Here is a 20156-nt window from a genome sequence, read left to right as displayed (position 1 = left end):
CTGATGTATTACCTCTTTGCAAAGCAAACATGTTTCTTATTAGCATGCAAGGATATTTGGGACAACAATTGGGGGGAAAACCCTGCACTGAAAAAATATTACCATAAAGGGCACCACTCCCCTTACAACTGTAACCACCCATAAAGCTGTAACCACTCCCCTTACAACTGGGGAAGGGTGCTGAGGGTAGTAATGAGTCTAAAACATCCCAGCTATTTTAGTGACTATTGATGATTTGTGCTTATTAATCCTTCTACTGTAGGACAAATTGCTTAAAATCAAACTAGATCATTTTTGGGAAGAAAGATCTAGCTCTGAGGGCAGGTTGAGGCAAAACAACAGACGGCTACAGTCTATATTTTAACAAAGGAACTCAAAGTAGTCACAAGTCATTTCCTCTGGCCTCTTAGCCCCCTCCTCTGAGCAGAGGCCACCTTTCCCAGGCAAAGCTGGGTAATATACTGGGAGCTGCATTTCTCAGGGTTTTTTACAGTAATCTGGTTGTTTGTGCTTTGTCACTGGATGAGGGACTGTGAATCCCTGTCCTTAAACTCACAATTCTGACCTTTAGTGAAAAGGATCATTCATTCTGACCAAGTAGACTGCCTCGCACCATGGTTTTTTGTTTGCTTTTTTTTTTTCCTCCTTCCGTATTCCCTACAGTCTCTTGGCTTCCAGCTTCTTCATGTTAATGCTTCTAACAGGCAAAATAATGAGTCCAGCCACTAACTAGCCACTGGGGACTCTTGTGGCTGCTTTTGGTCACACATACATCTTAGGAACATTAATTGCCATAACTGGGGTTTTTTTGCTTCTTCTCTTATGACACAATTTATAAGCAGCATCCTTTAATTTAATACACAGTGGTGCTTGCTGATGCTCCTGCATTTTCAGCTTCAGGAGCTGAAAACAGAGGGTCTGTCTGGCTCTGTCCTTATTGCACTACAGCAATACTTTGACAGCTCAAGTTGCTGAAGCTGCTTGATACAATGGCATTTTCAAATACTTCGGATTTATCTTCATGACTTTGTCAGCTACCACAACTATTCCCAGCCCTTTGTCTGCTGGGACAGTTCAGCACCTCGGCCTTTGGGGTGCTGAAGCTCAGGGACACCCAGGTACTGCTGCTCAGGCTGTTCGGAGGGATGAGGGCAGGGCCCGGGCAGACGCTGGAATGCGATGGGTGACACACAGCCCCTGTTAGCAGAGTTCAAAAGGCCGGGCTGGGCTCCCCTGCCCCTCGGGTACCACACGTACACAGCATTCCTCATCCCGTTACGTGCCCGCTGTCAGCCCCGGCGAGCGGCCGCCTCCTCCCAGGGACTCCTGGCAGCCTTTGTTCGGGCTGTGCTGATGGCCAGGAGCATTCTTTGCAGGCTAAAATGCCAGACAAGAAGAATGATCCATCCGGGGCAGATGTATGCATTTTCACTCCTTCTCTCTTTCTCATTAAATCCCACTGCAGCAAAGGAGGAAACAATGCCGTTCATTAACACTGATGGCACCACTTGGCTCCTAAGACAGATTCGTGGTTAAGTAGTGCGTATACACAGGATTTGTCTGCTGTAAAAGAGGACGTTGTTTTGCCACGGCTAAGTCAGGTTCTGAGGAGCTATTATTTTAAATGCCATAGGACTGATTGATATCTATTACAGGGTGTGCCAGAATCACCAGGGCACAGGCAGATAATGCTGTTTACAATCAGTCATCAAGATGTTATAAAAGGCTCAGTGAAACAAGCAGGATGCAGAACTAGAGGAGTTGGCAGCAAGGCAAATATTTGGCCCTTCAGGCTTTCCATTGCCAGCCAAATAGCATCATTGTGTGAAGTTATCCTTCTTATCATTAGCCTTCAAAAAATCACAGTGCTGCCTGGAACCTATACGTGAATTAGGCCAACATTCCAATAATTTCTGCACTTATATGGAAATGATTACTCCATATCTATAGGTACATCTACAGGCAAATCAGGATCAGAGTAAGCATTAAGAATTCACTATCAACTAGACCCCTGTGTCCAATTTACTCACAGTATCCTACAGCTTTTTGTTAGTAAACAAAACCCTATACAAGAAGAACAAAACAAGAAACCAATTTTCTTTTCATTTGCATGCCCTCTAGCCAACAGATCAATATCAGAGATTAAAATATTGGGTGCAAGATTCATGGGCATACTTAGCTTTTCTGTCTGTCTGGTTGCTCAAAGAAGATTTTATTGCTCTCTTCAAAATGATCCTGTAACTCCTGGCTACACCACCCACAAAAGAAATAGTAGTGTAAAGACAACAGTTTTCAGTGTGCATCAACCTTGTCAGTTTCTTCACAGAATCATAGCATTGCTGAGGATATAAAGGGCCTCTGGAGATCATATTGTCCAAACTCACCCTTGCTCAAAGTGGGATAAACTATAGCAGGTTGTTCACGCTGTATCTCATCAAATTTTCACTGTCTCCAAGCATGGGGACCCCCAACAACCTCTTCTTGTTCCAGTATTTGATTATACTCACAGTAAAAAAGCGGGTTTATTCTTGGTATTTTTCATGTGTTCGGATGGAATTACCTACATTGCAACTTGTGACCTTGACTCTTGTCCTGTCACTGGACACCAGTGAAGAGTCTCTCTCCATCTTCTTTTGTCCTCTTCCAGATCAGGTATCTGTACTCATTGATCTAAACAGTTTCAGCTCTCTCAGACTCTTGTCGTATAGAAGATGCTCCAGTCTCTTAAACATCTTCACGGCCATTTGCTGCACTCTTCCCAGAATCTCCGTATCTTTTTGCCCTGGGGAGTCCAGCAACAGGAACAGCATTCCAGAAGTGCCCTCACTGGTGCTGAGTTGAAAGAATCACCCTCCTTTGAGCTGCTGGCATTGCTTAATGCAGCACAAGGCACTGTTGTCCTTCTCTGCTGCAAGACCACACTGCTGGCTCATGTTCAACTTGGTGTCCACCAGGACATCCAGGTCCTTTTCTGGAAAGTTCCTTTACAGATTGTCAGCCTTCACCCCTGCACTGCAAGGTTGTTCTTCCTCAGGTGCCACTTCTCCTTGTTGAATTTCAGGAGGTTCCTGTTAGCCCAGCATTTCTCCAGCATTTCTCTCAGCATCCCTCTGAATGTCAGCACAACTGCCTTGTGTATCAATCACTACTCCAAGTTTTGCATCACGTACAAACCTGCCGAGGCCATGCTCTGCACCATTGTCTAGGTCATTTATGAAGGTGCTAAACTCTGTCAGTCTCCTGACCAGCCCCAGTCACCACTAGTCACTGACTTCCAGCTGAACTTCATTTCCCAGTTCATAACCCATTGTGCCTGGGCTTCAGCCAGTTTTCAGACACTGGTTCTGTTGTTTTCTCTTTGCCAACAGGATGACAGCCTTCCCTTGACAAGCTGCTAGACTTGTTAGACTGCACCATCAGAATGGGATGGATGCTAGTTAAAGGTTAGCTTAATGTTTTGATTTAAACAAGGAGCAATCTGACCCTGCAAATATGAAGCTCTCTGAGATTTTCAGGGCTACAAATTATATGGTTCTGTTTCCAGATTTTTGGATGCCTTGTCCCCATGGAAGTCCCTTAAAGTTGCGTCTACTACTTGAAAAAAAGTAGTAAGACAAGCAGTGTGCTTATAGGATCATGACATTATCGCTGCCAATGCCAGACTTTCAGTCCATCTGTAAACACAAAAAAAAGGACAGTCAGAAGTAACATTTAAGCCACGTCAAGTCTTGAAAGTGCACACAAAAAACAAGCCCTGGAGAGTCTGGTTGGTGAATTCCTTCTGTCTGGAAGTGATGAAATACATGGCAGTTAATAAGGGTTGTCTTTGAATAATGCTGGTATGAGGATTTGAGTGCAATAGTTAACTGTCAAACCAAAACCATCTATCAGCTGCTAAGGTATGGAATGATCCCACTTCTTTTGCCTAATTTTAGATGTTGCCTGGAATATAAATAGTATATTTGAAATTTGGGATAAACCCAAACAGAAAATATGGCAGTAAACAGAAAGATTTGGTCCAAGTTTTAGGAGGTAACATCAACAATAACTTTTTGTCCATATTTAGGATCTTCCTGGATGACACCATAGAAAGATAAATGGTGCAGGTATTCTGATAAGGGGTCCTGAAACATTCATATTTTCAGCAGTTTTCATGAATCTTAAATACAAGGTATCAAACTCTCCAGGAAACAAAAGTAAAGGAAGGTATTTGACTTCTTGTTCGGCAGTGTTTGCTTCAAAGGCTACACAGGATGAGGGTGTTGACTGTCTCTCCCTTTCTTCTTCCTCTGTTCTCTCCCTTCATTCTGTGTATTTTTCTAGGTATCCATTTACTGCACTTTGGCTTCACTCTCTTTTTCATACTCATTCTTTGTGCCTGCTATGATAGTCAGTTCTCTGATCTTCATTTCTCAGTCTTGTGGAGCATTATGAAAAGCAGTGATTGATAAAACAGTTGTGTGTTTGTGATTATGGAGCCAACACTCACCAAGGGACTTGGGTGACAGCACTAGATGCCAATGAAGGGCTTATATTTCCATGCTAACTTTGCTGCTCTTCTTTCCTTCCCTCTGCTCCTCTACAGAAACAGTGACCTCTCAGAAGAGACAGTGGGCAGGTAAATAAAATTAATTCAAATCATCCAGGCAGCCAACCCGTTGTTTGAGACAACCACTTGATTAGGTGAGAGACTGTCCTTTAAATACATTTTCCAGACAGTTTCCTGGGCTAGAATGGTCAGGAAGATCAGAGAAGAGTGGTGTACTAAGAGTGCTGTGCTGAGCAATTTCATGGAGATGAAGATGGAAGATGAAATCCAGCTTATTCCCCCAGGCTCTGAAGCCTGGTGGGAATCTTGTTGTCAGTAATCACGATGAGCCTACATGTGGAGCTGGTGCCACATGGCTATCTGTTTCCTGGGGTTCCTCAACATTTCTTCCCAGTGGCTCCTCTCTGTGCCTGTGACGTGTAAGCCCAGACTGCACTTGCCAAGCACATGGCTCTGGCCAGCTCCATCCTGGCTCAGCATTTCCAGCTCCACGCTGGAGGCACACAGGAGCTCATGAGGCACCTCAAACATGATCATCTCGTTCCACACAGGGTTGATCTTGTGTTTTGCACGTTTGGTCTGCTTCTTCTTCAGCTTCAGTGACTGATGCCTCAGTGTCACCTTGACAGAAACATCTGTAAGGAGGAGAGATAGACATCATGTTAATGAACATGCAACAAATAGACTAGACTAGACTAGAAGAGGCTGAATTGGAAGGGACCCATCAGGATCATGGAGTTCAACTCCTGGCCCTGCACAGAACACCCCAAAAATCATGCCATGTGCTCAAGAGTGTTGTCGAAATGCTTTTTGAACACAATCAGGCTGGTGCTGTGACCAACCTAAGTCTCCCTTGACTCAGCTTCATGCTGTGTCCTCAGGCCCTGGCCCTGTCCACAAGAGAGCAGGTCAGTGCTTGCCCTTTCACTTCCCCTTGTGAGGATGCTGAAGACCACGAAGAGGGGCTCCCCTCCCTCTTTTCCAGACTGAGCAGAGCAAGTGACCTCAGCCACTCTTCATAAGGCTTCCACTCCAGGCCCTTCACCATCCTTATGGCCGCCCTTTGGACACTCTCTAGTATCTTATTATTTTTTTATATTGGGATGCCTGAATCTGCACCCAAAAATCAAAACAAAAATGCAAGAGAATTTACACTGGTGACATCAAACTGAGACAGCACAGTAGAAATATTGGTCAGGGGGCATTTGGTTTTCACTTTTTAGAAATCATTCAGATCTCTTTGGCTTTCTAAGCCAGACTTTTTTTTTTTCCTGCCAGACTTCACCCTTCCCACTTTCTTTCTAGATTTACACAACAGCAGAAACAACATCTGTTTCCTTGCTATAACACTCACCACTTCCAAGTAGATCTTTCAGCTGCTTGGAATGGAGGTTTTTAGCCTTAATAATCACCACCAGCAGGCGATTAGCTGCTGGCAGGTAGCTAATAGAGAGCAGAACCTCCCCATGGCCCGTGGATGGCTCCTGGAAATGGAGACACAGAAAGGGTTAATTTTTATATAATCTTGGCCAGAACATTAGGAAAGCAACAGTCGAAGACTGATGGGTGGAAGGTCGTGACCAACCAAGTTGTCTCTCTGTACAGGAGATCTTTCCAGTTACCCTGGATGAGAATAAACCTGGCAAAGATGCCTGAGGCTCATAAGGCTCCCATAATGTGAGTTACTGAATCCTTATGGCACCGAAAAGTAACTGCTTCCAGACATCAACTTTGAGTGCAATATTTAATCAGAAGACGATCTGGGGCTGACATACAGTGCAAATAGTCAGAAATTCCTATTTTGAGAGGCCACCTAACAGCCCTGTATTTATGTCCACTACCCCCTTTACTGCTTTTTGTAATTCACTTTTGGTTTCAGGTGCTCCATTTCTCATAAGGCTCTGACTGGACCCAGCCTCCAGCCTTCATTGCCCAGCAGGAGTGTAAGGCTTCCTGGGAAAGCAGAGATGGTGCTTGGGGCTGAGTCTGACCTGGAGCTGGACTACACCTTCCCTGACATCCTAATGGTATGAGAAAAAACCTAGCCAAGCTGAAATCCTCCACAAGCTGGGCACAATACATTACTTTTCTATTGGTGGCCGGGGGTCTTTGTACAAATCACAGACAGGACGGGACTGCTAGGAATGTGCCTTGAGCTGTTTTATTTTTCAGCATCAGTCTCATTACATGGTTATGACAATGGGAAGATGCCATCAGCTCACATCCCAGGCAGCAGACCGAGAACTTAATGTTACAACTTACTTTGTAAGTTTTTTGACCAATCACAAAAAGCAAAAGCATATTGACAGTAGTTCTATCCAACCACTATAAGCCCATGTATCTTTGGTTAAAACAATGCTTGCTTATTTCCAATACAATACCTGCTTGTAAGCCTTAAAACACAATGCACAGAGCTCTATTATTAAGCTTAAAACTTCCTAATATCTTGCTAGATAAACTTTTCTGTAGCTTAGGGAGCTATTCTAGACAAGCGTTAATACACAGCCCATTGTTCTATTTGTCCTTATTTTTCTACGTTTTACATAATTTTTCTGCTGACCTATCTCATGGCTGCTGTTTAGCTCTAATCACAGTTCTGCTGTCTCTGAGGCCTGCCTTTTGCAGCTTTCCCAAAACCCTCTGATTTTATGGATTCCCACACTCTTCCTTCCCACCTGCCTTCCATCAGGACTGTGAGCAGCTCTCCCTGCTTCCCCTGTGGGAGACTCCCTTTCCCTTTCCCTTTCCCTTTCCCTTTCCCTTTCCCTTTCCCTTTCCCTTTCCCTTTCCCTTTCCCTTTCCCTTTCCCCTTACTTCCATTTGCCCTGGACAAGCAACCCTTGGGGGAAAGCCTAGGGACACAGTCACACCACCGCTGCTCTCCTGTAAGAGAGTAATGCCATTTCCTTCTCAGGAGCCAGCAGGGAAGGAGAAAAATCCCACACCATTGTGTGCATAGCTGACAACCCCTGGCAAGGAACAAAAAGGGAGTAGTTATTCTCTCAGTGAGTGGGAGCTTGTGACAGAAATCTGGTTTAGTGTGAGGTTAATGACCCAGAAGAGTCCCAGAAAGCCAATGCCAATTCAACAGACCCATTCTGGGCTCCTTAGCGTGTTCTACTTCCTTGAGGATAGACAGCCCTTCTCTCCAGGCTATTTCTGTGCTCTGCAGTGTCGCTACTAAGTGAGCCATAAATATTTCAAATTAAGTTTTCAACCAGTTTCTCAAAACAGGCAAGGACAGGGCCCTGTATGCTCTCCATGAACTGACTGACTCTCCAGAAAACATGGCTGTCATCACTGTCTGGTTCGAATGACTAATTTGTCCTGCACAAATCAGGTAGAAGGGCATCAGCAAGGAAGCCTGAAATTCAATCCCAAGTCAGCCCAAGTAAATATGTTTTTCATGCACTCAGGTAGCAATGAAGGGCTTGTATGCATTTCACTTATATGAATCCTGTCTTAAACTGAAGTGGACCTTAGAAAAGCCCACACATAAAAAGAGGCAGTTTAAATGCCTGTATGCCCACTACAAAAGAATTGTACAGTCAGGGACAAACCCAAACACCACCTCAATGCAAACCCAGCATTTAGGCATGTCATAAGCTGCTTTTGTTTATTTACCCCCACTACATCTCAGCAGGTCCCATTCTGTAGCTCTTGGCTAGAATTTGGTTCCTGTAGCTGCAGGCACAGATAGATGCAGTGGAGATTGGGAGGGGGTGGGGCTCTGTAGACGTGCACACACACACACACAAACACATGCATTGCACTCCAATCACATCTTTACCTATGACTTTCTAGCTCCTAGTGTGCTGATCAAGTTTTTGGCCAGCCTGTATCCACATGAAAACAAAACCTGCAATGGTTAGCCTCTGCTGGAGTTTTGGTCTTGGACAGACCAAACCAGAGGTACTTTCCCTTCCCCTTCTGGTCTTTGTTTTCTTTGTTTCTTTTTTCCTATTAAATCCATACCCTACATTTTGTGCTGAAAACCTGCAAATTCATACAACCATCAGAACTTCAGTCTTTCTTTCTATACAAAATTAATAAAAAGCAACAAGGGGTCATCAATGATTTACGTGCAGGGCACCATGAAATCACAAAAGGGAAGTTGCTGTGCAAGGACACACTATCATCAAGCCACTATCATTACTGTCATTAGCAAAGCAGTGGGAGGGAAGGAAGACAAGATAAGGATATCAGTCTACAGTATCTACGCTTTGCATTGCTCACAGGACTCAATGAATTCCTGAATGCTAATTGCATTACCTGGTTAGCTGTAAGCTCCACTCTGGGCTCCTTCCCTTGTGTGTGGGAGAATTACTGGGAAGGTAAGAATGAAATGTCTGCCCTTCCTGGCATTTCAAGGAAATGTCACACTCTTGACAAAGCTCAGTAACTTTGTTCCTGGATAAATGCTGTAAAAAATAGCTCCTCTTTTTTGATCAGCTCTTCCTCACTCCCTCCCTCTCTGGTTCTCAATGAATGATTCAGGATCTGTATACATAAGCTATCTGTGCAATGGTTGGCTCTTTCAGGTCCCAGATGACGCAAATTCAGCTTTCACTGCACATCCTCAGCTCAAACTGGGGCACTGTTCAGCAGTACTGCTGGTGTTAACCTTGTGCTGTCAGCCTGGAGAAGAAACGAATGCTGTCCTGTTTCTGTGTGTGGTTGTGAATCTGGACCAAGGCAGAATTCCCTGTATACCAGGACTCCATCAGGTGCACTGGAGTAACAACTTATCATTTCTGTGAACAGGCTGTTCCTTGTGTATTGCTAAAAAAGCAGACACTTCAGTATGGGGGGAGAGAGGGAGGGTTGCAGCTATTAGACAAATACTGAGTCTTGTGCTTGAAGTTTATTAAACTCATTCAGACCACCCGTTTGTTTCTGCTGCCTCTGTCCCTGACAGATGTTTTTTTTACAGTGGACAGTCCTGTTAGTATTCAAGTGGTTATCAGATAAATCAGGCCTATTGGAAATCAGAAATGCTAACAGTGTACTCTGTGTCTGTGGCCAGCTCACAGTGGAGAGCCCTCACCCCTGATGGTGACAGGCAATGATTTGTTTCATTGCGCTTAGTGGTGGTGCTGGTGTTGTTTTGCATTGCTCAGCCACACCACAGCAGAGTACAAGAGGTACCACTAGTTGTGATGAGCGAGCAGCAGCAGTAGCAGCATCCTGCTGCCATGTCTGAATTGCTGCTGCTAGAAGAACAACCTAGCTCATGGCAGGGAAAAGGCTCCTGAGGAAATGTGCCAGAAATTATAATGTGCACATGAAGCCTCCCCTGTACCCACTTCAAGAACTGTTGGAATTCTTCCCTCCATTTTTTCCCATCTGTGCAACTGGCAAAATGTGGATAAGGGAAGAAAGGAAGGTTTTGATGTTTAAGGAAACCAAAACAATACAATGAATGATATTTTGATATCTCCCAGAATAAATAGCACTGGATTGATTCCGGTAAGTGTAAGTGTCCTTCAGTCCAGCATTCCAGTCCCAACAATGTATTTCACTCCTAATTTAAGGCTCCCTGGGGTGCCACCTTGTGCCCTACCACACCCAGCTTTGCAGAATCCCTCGAATGGGCTCTGCAGGCACTCTGATACTTCAGCTCTTGCCACTCTGGTCCTATATCAATAATTCTGAGAAGCTCACACACCTTTTTCTAGACATAGCATTACAAATGCCAGTGTCAGATTGTCATGTACTTGGGGAGGAGTTGAGGGAGTTGTGACACGTTGACAGCTGGGAGCATTAGGCAGGAGGGCTTCGGATATGATGATCTACAGACCAGCACAGAGCTGTGCTGAGTGATCTCTGCAGTCACACATCACCCCTCTAAACCTGCTCCAAACAAATAAAGCCACCCACTGGCATGCAGCTCTCTAGGAAAAGGGTTTCTCTTGTCCAAACTCTTAATCATTCGGGTTTCTGAACTACCAACAGATGGAGTCCATACCTTCTCTGGGCTCTTTAGCCTTTCCCACTGGGCCTTCCCAAAGGATTCCTCCATTTCAGCAAGTTTCAGTTTCAGTTCCCCCACAATGCTGTGCCTGGAGAACTTGTCACAATTTCTCAGGGTGAGAGTTAGTGTTCCTCCTGGCATCTCCTCCTCTGTTAATGGGAATTGCAGCACCTCCTCCCAAAGGGTGTGAAGTACCTTCTTCTTCAGCTCTGTCTGGGCCTCAGCAATGCCAGACTTGCTCTCCAGGGTGCCCAGTATGTAGCAATGGCAGCCAGTGTCTTGGTCCCCGCTCATTCCGTCATGCATAGCTGGAAAAGATGGATAGTGAGGACCTCTCACAAAAGACAGCCCTGAAATATCTGTGGCTAAATTGCTTGTTTCATGACAGCCATAAAATAAAACAGCTGCATAGACATTGACCCCTGTTCCTGCCTGCATGGGGGCAGATTAAGCTGTGAGTCCATGCTGTGGTGTTTTCCTCAGGCTGCACAATGTCCCTGTCCTAGTGCCAGTGCAGAAGGATGCTCCCAGTGTTTGGGAGAGCAACAGCTGAGTTCAAGGACATTCTGTTGAAAGATGCAGAACAGCACTGAAACAAGGCAGCATGAAACAGGGGTTGGCAGTTCTCATTTACTTTTACCTTGGCACACAAAAAATGTTTCTTACCATGACTTTAAAAGCAGGAAGGTCGGTCACAGACATCAGAGATGGGATAGAGCTTCCCTTGGCACACATCCATCCCTCCAGGCCAATGTTTACGGGTTATTGCATTCTGCTACCCCAACCTCTGGTAAATGAATCCATCAGAAGCCACCCCACAGCCCAAAAGACCTGCATCAAGAGACATTCATCCCTAATTTTATATCCCCTTTATTTTGAAAAGTCTAGAGTGAGAATGGCATTTCACACTCCTCTTCAGTTGCAGCAACAGAGCTGCACTGCCTTCTCCAGCAGCAAGAGGAGCACACCCTCCTCCAAGGGGTCATTGAATATCACAGCTTTGAGGGAAAAACTGTTGTCCTTGCTGCAGACAGTCCAAGGGCAGCTGCTCCTGAACTGCCAGGACCTGTGGGTCACAGGGCTCTCCTGGCTTCTCAGGGGAGCAGCATTGGCAAGCAGGTCCTGTGCACAGGAGTGCCAGGGTGGCAGCCAGCTGGTGTGGGTGTCCATCCTGAAGGGCAGCTGTGGGCTTGCTGCTGGCAGGAGGCCTGCAGCAGTGGCTGCCATTCAGCACCCTTTCAATTCTCGCCTCAGAGGGTGTGATTTGATTAGGTTTCCACAGAGATCTACACTGTGCATGAATTATTCAGTCAGCTTATTTTACTCTCCCAGAGGAGCTGATGATGCTCCAGCCCTGAGTGGAGAAGCTGTTGCAGTTGTCAGAGAGAGACACAGAGCCTGGCTGCCCGGCCAGGCGCTGCCAGAGGGACTTAAAATAAGTCTGGTATCTCCAGCTCAGGCTTTGACTTGACTTGACGAAAGGGCAGTAGGGAGTGGATCAGATTGAAGAATGAAAGGTATGAAGAGGAGGGAGAAAGTAACCCCATTCCTCTTGCCCCTAAAGGAAAAAATAACAAGAAGAGGTTGCTTTGTCCCATGTCTTGGACTGGAGGAGCCCATCCTGGTTCCTGACAAAGCTGTGCAAACAACTGTTCCCAAGCTACGCCCTCTCTTCAAGCAGTGACATTGATAGCTATTCCTGTTCTGCAAGCCCAGCACCAGTGAAACCTCCAGGGATGCTGAGGCACCTGTTGGCCCTCAGATAGGAGGGGAAGTGTCTCTAAGTGTCTCTAATCGTAGTCACCGTGTGTGTGTGTGTGTGTTGAGCCATGGCCCTTACCTTGGAGGAGGGCCACGCGCAGCTGCGCGCGCTGCGGCTCGTAGAGCAGGGAGTAGTGCAGCTCAGGGGCCTGCTGCCCGCCGCCTGCCCGCTCGGGCCTCAGCGGCTCCGTGACACACACGTCCTTTACCACACCTGGAACTGAAACAAACCCTTTAGCAAGCAGCTCTTCCCCTTCCCAAGACAGCAAATCCACTTTCTCTTGACTTTAGTTTTCACTCTTTCTGCACTTTGTATGCAGGACTATTATTTATTTTCCTTCTTTATCCACCATCATACATCCTTTTTGTTCTGTTTTCTTGCACTTTCAGCTCTTTCTACAGCATTTGGACAAGACTTCTGCTCTCCACCACCTTGTGCTCTATGATGGTTCACACACTTGCTTTTTTACCTTATGCCTAGGCCAAAGTGTCTGAACGACACCCATTACTTGTTATATTGTTTTATATTCTGTTAACTGACATTATTAAATTAAATCCTATGTTCTCTGCAATGAGACTGTGAGTCTGCTCTTGAACTGCTGTGCAACTCTGCATTAGGTCAGACTTCTCTAAACATTCTGTTTTGTTTTTCTTTTAATTTTAACAATGAAGTCTTTGTCATGCAAAACACATCCATTTCCATAGCACCTGACCAGGCTGAAGGCTGTGAACTTCAGAATCCATAAGGCAGTTTCTCCATGCATAATTTTGGAGCTGAGTATGTATTTCATACTGAAATAAAACAAGTTGCAAGACCAAAAGAAAAGCCAGAGGTTTTTGTCAACCAAAGCTGTTATCTGCAAGGTCAGTTCCAATTCACATAGAAAACAATAGTGGGACCAGCACACTTCCTCCTAAAAATCTCAGCCACAGTTCAGACCAGTTCACTGTGGCATCAAAAGGAGAACACAACAATTCTTGTTTAATTTTAGCAACACTTGATCTATATAATCAGGCAGAGCAGGAAGGAAACTTGCTTGTGCCATTAGCAATGCAGAGAGGCTCTTACACCAACACTTATATAAAGCTTTAGCCTAAATGCAGCCATCATCTTTCATCCTTTCCACCCTTATAATCTTTTCCCTGACACCTAAGGATGTGGCTCAGACAGTCTCTTCCTCCAATGCATCTGCTTCCCGTGGTACTTTCTTTTCTGTACTCACAAGCCTCAGGTTGGAGGGTTGAAGGTAGCAATTGTCCTTCCTGAAGGGCAAAATTATAATCTCAAAAAATTAAAAATAACTAAAAATAATACTCTGTAAAAATAATGGCAGATGGCATTGTCTCTCTGGCAAGTCTTCAGTAAGGTTTTATTAAAGTGGTAACCATTCGAGTAAATTATCCTGTTAAAATATGGCTGTGAAGTTAAAAATCAGTATGGAAGAAACCCAAACATGTTGCCAGATGCATATAATTAAGATTGCATTTTCTCTCAGGCTCTAGAAATCTTATGTTTCAGGATTGGGAGCATTATCCTTTGGGCTGGCTGGGAAACAGGAATTGTGTTTGGTAAAAACCTTTGAGGTGTCAGCCTTCACTTTCACTGCACATTACAATAAGCCAAGAACATCTTACCAAGCCATGCCAATAAATGAGGAGAGAAAATTAGAAGCTTTGAGCTCCAGTGTCCCTGACAAGGACAGTTGTTGGACAGCTAGCATTTGACCTGGAGGAGATACTCTGCCTAATTTTGGCCAGATATTTCACACAAACTCTGGCTACTGCTCTCAGCACAACTACACTACATATGCTTTTCTACAAAATGTCTGCTACCAGGGAGACAGATTTTTCAAAACAAAAAATGTTTAGGTAAAAAAAAAAAATTGCAACAAGATACAGCTACAACTTTGTTATCAGAATGTCCTCATGAATTCCATGACCATCTTCTACTAAACAAATGTGTTCAAAGCAAAACTCAAGAGTGCTCATGATAAGAAAGTGAAAAGCATCTGATAAATTCCACATTTATTTATCTGACAACAATCACATTATGCTTAGAAGTATTACAGATCCACACCCACTAAAGCAATTGTTAGTTTGAAGACCAAAAGGTCTTACCGTTTTGAGGGAGAACAAACAGCTCTTCATTGACTTGTATCTTCATCCTATTCTCATCCAAAGCAGTATGTTTCCCAGGAGCTGGTTCTTCTGTTGTCTTCAGAGAGTACTGCGTGTAGTTAACAATTTCAGGTGAAGTTACTTCTGGTTTGGGGCCATAAATGTTGGGAAACTTCAGAAGTGCTCGAGGCTGGACTGGCTCTGCAGTTTTCTTAATGTTGAACTGAAAATTAAAACTTTGTTTGTTACTTTGCACAAATTACATTAACTCCTCCAATTCTCTTAACGTTAGATGAACTGAGACAGGAAAAAAGCAGGGCCTCTGGTCATTCCTACCATCATTTTTTACTTGGCTTGTAGAAACCACTGCCTATATGCCTGGAGACTTTCTTGTCAACATGGAAACCTTGTACTTGGTGTGTTTCTTTTCAGATTTATTCCTCTACAGATATTTGATTACTATAAGAAAAAGATATGTTCTTATCATTTGATTTTTCCTCTGTTCTGGTACCAGTTAATATTTTCATAAGTTAATACTTTCATTTTAGTAAAGAAATTAACCACAAAGTTACTTTTGCTTTGATTAAGATATGGCAATTTTTACTTTGATGTTTGAAGTCAAATCCAAGAGCAAGAGGCTACAGACATCTCCCAGAATCTAGAATATTTTATATGAGTTTATAGCAAGCATTAAGAGTGCAAAGATATAAATCAAACGTGGAGCAAGTATGAGCATGATGCAATAAGACTAAGGAGAGCTGGTTGAACAAATGAGCCCTGGACTGGCAAACCAAGAGAAGTTGATTTAGTGGTCATCTCAGCCTCTTGGTTCTGTTGACCAGAGCTCCATCTGACCATCAGACGCATATTTCCCCTTTATTATACCAGGACTGAAATTTGGATTTATGTCTGATTTTGTTTTTAACACTTCAATTCCCTGTTGAATCATGAACATGGGATGAGCAGAAGAACCTGCAAGATGCTTGGGTAGTCCAAGCAAAGGCTGGCAGAAAAGGCATTACTGTTCTCCCAAAACAAAAAAAAATATTTTAGTGGAATAGAACAGTTCTCTTCCGCTTATGTCCCAAGAAATGATCCCGCCTTCTTACAATTGAAATCATTCATGATTCATTCATATTTGGATTCATCGATGTGGAAGAACAAAAGCTGACTAGCAAATGACCCCAACCCTTGCAACAGATTTTATTAATGTTTCCAAAACATGGAAGACAAAAACCACAAGTAAAATAGCCATTTTGGTTGATTATTGTGCAGTGGGACTATCTCCAACCTACTGCCTGCTAACCTATTTTTGGTCAAGATTGAGGGCAAGACAGAAAAGGTTCATAATTGTAATTAAAGTTTTAAATTAGTCTTATTGTTTCCTATTAATAATGAATGTAGATGGTGCCCTGAATCTCTTGTCTGTGTTGGGATTTCCTGGTCCCAGCTTGTATGTCCAGAGGAAGCACACCTCCCTCTAAAGAAACAGAGCTGAAGAAAGAGGGCTGTCTTGCATGTTAGCCTAGTCATATTCTGCTTGTGGAGATCTTGGTTGCATACACTTGGCAGTGGTAGGGAACTAATTAGGTCAGTGACTCCATCTTCTCAAGGCAGCCAGTACACCAGTGTTTAGGAAGTCTACTGTGCAACATAGCATCTTGTCTCGTCTAATTTTAAGGGCTTTGAAAGAGAAGTGGGCTGAGAAAGAAAGACGTCATTGTGTGCCATCCTCACCTAGCATTCAGTTGAGTTTAGCTATTATGTAAATTACATGGTGTGGGGCTGTAAGTGAGAACCCTCTTATAGAGATGTGAGCCTCATCAGTCCTAAAATACCTAGGAAATGTGAAGTTACTCAGCCAAACTTTAAATGCAGTTTTCCATTCTTCTAAAATTAAAGCAAACCAACCAAGCAGAATACATGGGGAATCACTGACAGCAGCTAGAAAAGGCAGGTTGTTTTTGTTGTGCAGAGGCATTACAGCCAGCACACACACAGTGGTGGTCAGCCTCTCCTACCTGCTGTCCTACCATTCACTGGCCACATACTTGAGCCTCCTGCCTGTATTGCTCTGTGCTGCCAGCACACAAAGCATTTCCAGATCCTTTGGGATGAAAAACACAAATTTGAGATATTGTTAGTACAGTCTTCCTCTTGCTAAATACCTTGCCAGGTAAATCCGTCAGCACACAGCATCTAAGAACTCTGTTGGGTCTAAATATTCCTCTTGTCTGTCTGCTCTGCAGAATTAGAGACGAGAGACATATGCAAGCACAGTGGGACTAACCCACCCCCTCTTCCAACTGCATCTGCCTCTGTTTATTATGTTGCTGCCAGCTCTTTCCCCAAGCGCTGTGTGCTAATCCAGATACATAGCAGTGTCCTGTGGAAGTTTCCTTTGCAACTCAGCAGTTGTGTCTTAAATAAAGACAAGTGCAGAGGAGTTCAGAGAGTTCTGCAAAAATGCATGAAAGCAAGTAAACCAAAAGGAGCAAGGAGGCTGCAAATGATCCTTCTGTGTCCCTGCCCACTGTCACTCAAAGCACCAGACTGTTGCCATTGTTGGATGTGTTTAGGAATCTTCATTCTGCAGGCTTTGCTGAGACTTTGCAAATTTACAGCAGTTTCTCATTGTTTTGCAGATGTATGTTTGTGTTTGAACTTCTCCTCCTCATGTAGGCAGGGCATGTCCATGGGGAGCCTCTGTCTATAGCAAATACAAGCATTGCTGTCATGGGAGACATGCCAACTGAATAAAATGCAGACTTGCTACATCTTTCTTTTGTCATCTCTGTGTATCAGAATCAGTGGCCCTGACAGGTTTCAATAATTAAATGTGTCCAACACTGACTAGGACATACTGTGTACTAATGTAGTCAGAAAAAAACGTCCCCACAGAACAATTTATAAACATAGAGATAAAATTTTACAAGCTCAGAACTCAAATTGAGATTCATTTCTTGGCGGTATAGAGACTGATTCTGATTCAGTGACAGCATAGGAGAATTCATGTTCCTGGCAAGAAAATTATTTTAATTGGAAAGAATTGCTAAACATATGGAATATGCAAACTAAGAACATTTTGCACTTTCTGTGACAGAATGTTCACTCGGCTGCTATAATATGTCCGGATTTCTTGAAAAAAAAACAAAAGCCAGTAACATTGGAAATAATACTTCAAATTAAAAAGTCTACAATGCTGAAAGAATGCAATCACTCAGGTAATAATGATGCATTTAGGGCAGATTGAATAATTTTATCCCCTGTTGGTCAAATACTGTATTAAGTCGTGGCAAAACTTATGAATTTAGACATATTTTGAGGACCATAACTGAATAGCTGCTAAGTACTGGAGGCTTAACTGAACAATATGGAGACACAGTGCTAATTTCAGTCCTGCAAATAGGATAGCACCCCCATGGACAAGATCCAGGATGGATTAACATTTTCCCAAGATGTTTCCCAAAAAGCTGTATAAAATAAAAAAAGCCCAGTCCTAGGATGGATTTAAAGGGAGGATTTGAGATGTTTCTGGGCTTGGAGATCACATCAAACTCTCATAGAAAGAGCCTGATGGTAAAGTTGTCTGTGGGTTGTGTTGCTGCAGACAACAGCTAGAAAAATTGCTTTGGAAAGTGATGTGGCTGTCAAAGTTACACATTTTTCATTCACGTTAACAGTAAACTTGGAAAAATCTCTGCATCATTGTACATTCTTATATACAGGTGTTAGCAAATTCCCTCTGGGGTAGAAAAGACAATAAAGGAGCATGAAAGGGACATGACTAAGCTATCAAACAGAATAGCAGGTGAAATTCATCTTAGGAAAATGCAAACAGGTACTAGGAGTTATCTACCATGCCCATGAAGGGAGGTTCAGAATTAGCAGCAATCTCTTGAGAAGTCCTAAACTCCATGCAGAAGTTAATCCATGGTCAGTGGAGCCATCCTCCCACACCTCTCCTCCCCCCTCCAGCAACCACAAGATCTGCTAATGCCATTCTCTGTATCTGCACCAGTTCTTACTATACTGTTTGTAGATTTGGTCATCTTTCCTCAGCATAAACTGCAACAAGAACATGAGGATGCTAAGGTTCTTTTCTGCTTAGAGGGTAAGAATGGAAGTCAGAGAAAGGCTGAATATTTAACTACAAACATTACAGAGGAGTTCAATTAGGACTCCAGCTACACTCTTTAAGAATCCAAAAATAACAGTCAGCTCAAATAATTAAAAGGCAAACAAAGACTATTATACAATGGAGCACAGGCCTTTGGAATGGGCTACTATGGCATAACACTTGGTTGAATGGCTAAGTGAAAGTGGAAAGGACACAGGCACAAACAAATATCAGGAGCAACAGCCAACAGGTAATACTTTCAGAGACATTGACCAGTGTTATAGCTTATTCTAAAGACCACATTCAACTGAGGAAATAATCAAACACTTCCCTTTGAAGAAGAGATTCCCATTAATAAGTATATTAAAAGTGTTCTATAATTCCCCCAGCACCCTCTTGCCCTGGACTCAGGTGTAAATCAGGCTGTTTGGATTCTAACAAAAATGAAAGAGCACACAGGGATGCCTGACACCATCCATACTCCACATTGCTTTTACAATAAGTGAAAAAGAAATTCACAGTGTGATGAGACTGTCCAGTCATCACAATCTAGATTCTCGTTTGCTTTTTATTATGATTTCAATGCCTTGTTTTAACTTCACACATAATTAATCCCCTCAGTTCGAAGGGCAGAAGGAGGAGGAGGGAAGGTTTTCATGAGAAACCAGCTGTTGACAGGGAACTATCCTGCAGGAACTATAAGATATTGTGAATAGAATTAAATAGCTGCTATACGAGATCTCAGCAGGAGCCGTCTCATCTTCACAATGCTGCATGCCACCTGGTACAGTCCAGTCTTCTGCTCTTAGGAAATTATTCCTCTTTTGATCAATCTTAACTAAGCAGCATTTCCAGTCCTCATCCCCTGTTTCTGCCATTAGCAGCTTTCTCTCTGGCTCCGTGGCAGCTGTCTCCTGCTCTGGTAATTCTGTGGTACCCAGCTCATCTCTGTTTTTCCCTCACTCCTCCTCCCACTGGCATGTTGTCATATCCCAAACACAGTAAGCAGATAAACAGGCAGCATAAATCACATGCTGAGTAGCCTAAAAGGGAAGTTGCACTCCCACCCTCTGCCTTTAAAAAAAAATCACAGAGTAAATTAGAGACTGTGTCTTACTTGCTGGACTGGCTGAAGCACACTGGGCTTAGTATTTTCCGTCTCGTCCTCTTGGTCCTTTTCTGAGAGTCCTTTCCCAGGTTGCTTGCATTTGCAGAAGCAGGTGAGGCCGCAGAGGGCAAGGATGCTAGTTGCAGTCCCTAAGGTAGCCCCCAGGGCTATAACTGGAGCAGACAAAACCATTGTCCTGTGCTGCACAGGAACAGAAAGCACAGAGACCCTGTGGCTCTTGCTACTCCCTGGGAGAGCAGCTCCCCCACATCCACTCCGAATTCTAGCCTGGCTTCATTCTCCTTGGAAGTCTGAAAGCAATTCTCTTTGCAGCAAAGGGACCAATCTAGACACACAGATAAATCATCCCACCTTTGCTAGGCAACAAGGCTTCCTTTCTATCCTGCTGATGGAGTTGCTGCTCCAGGTCAGGGAGAGGAAATAGTAATTGTGGTGCCTGCAATCTCCATATAGCTGCAAACAGCCAGTTTTCATTGAAGCCTGTTCTCCAGCTCCACTGGGAAAA

At 43.7% G+C, this 20156-nt stretch overlaps 1 protein-coding gene across 2 annotated transcripts; it reads right to left on the bottom strand.

The window, feature by feature from the left end:
* Positions 1-803: 803 nt before the first annotated feature.
* Positions 804-19941, bottom strand: SYT13 (synaptotagmin 13). 2 transcript variants are annotated; one of them, XM_014306428.2, is made up of 6 exons: positions 19640-19941; positions 14403-14625; positions 12364-12504; positions 10518-10831; positions 5904-6033; positions 804-5184 (listed from the first exon to the last, which is right to left on the bottom strand). In XM_014306428.2, the coding sequence occupies exons 1-6, from the start codon at positions 19820-19822 to the stop codon at positions 4880-4882; spliced, it is 1296 nt and encodes a 431-aa protein (XP_014161903.1). In that variant the 5' UTR covers positions 19823-19941; the 3' UTR covers positions 804-4879. The 2 variants fall into 2 exon arrangements, with proteins under 2 accessions (XP_014161903.1, XP_014161904.1); XM_014306429.2 differs by having other exon boundaries at positions 12364-12498.
* Between the last annotated feature and the right edge of the window lie 215 nt (positions 19942-20156).

Source organism: Geospiza fortis, unplaced genomic scaffold, assembly GCF_000277835.1.
Source record: "Geospiza fortis unplaced genomic scaffold, GeoFor_1.0 scaffold66, whole genome shotgun sequence".
In the NCBI taxonomy this organism is placed as follows: domain Eukaryota; kingdom Metazoa; phylum Chordata; class Aves; order Passeriformes; family Thraupidae; genus Geospiza; species Geospiza fortis.
Note: the sequence above shows the minus strand (reverse complement) of the source record. Positions and strands in the feature narration are given on the sequence as shown.

Bases quoted from the DNA above. Each gene is read 5' to 3' on its own strand.
- SYT13 (XM_014306428.2), bottom strand. From the start codon at position 19,822: ATGGTTTTGTCTGCTCCAGTTATAGCCCTGGGGGCTACCTTAGGGACT. The intron at 6,034-10,517 runs GTATGGACTCCA...CTCCATTTCCAG, and splicing joins GGCTAAAGAGCCCAGAGAAG to GAGCCATCCACGGGCCATGG. The intron at 5,185-5,903 runs GTGAGTGTTATA...TCCTCCTTACAG, and splicing joins GAAAGATCTACTTGGAAGTG to ATGTTTCTGTCAAGGTGACA.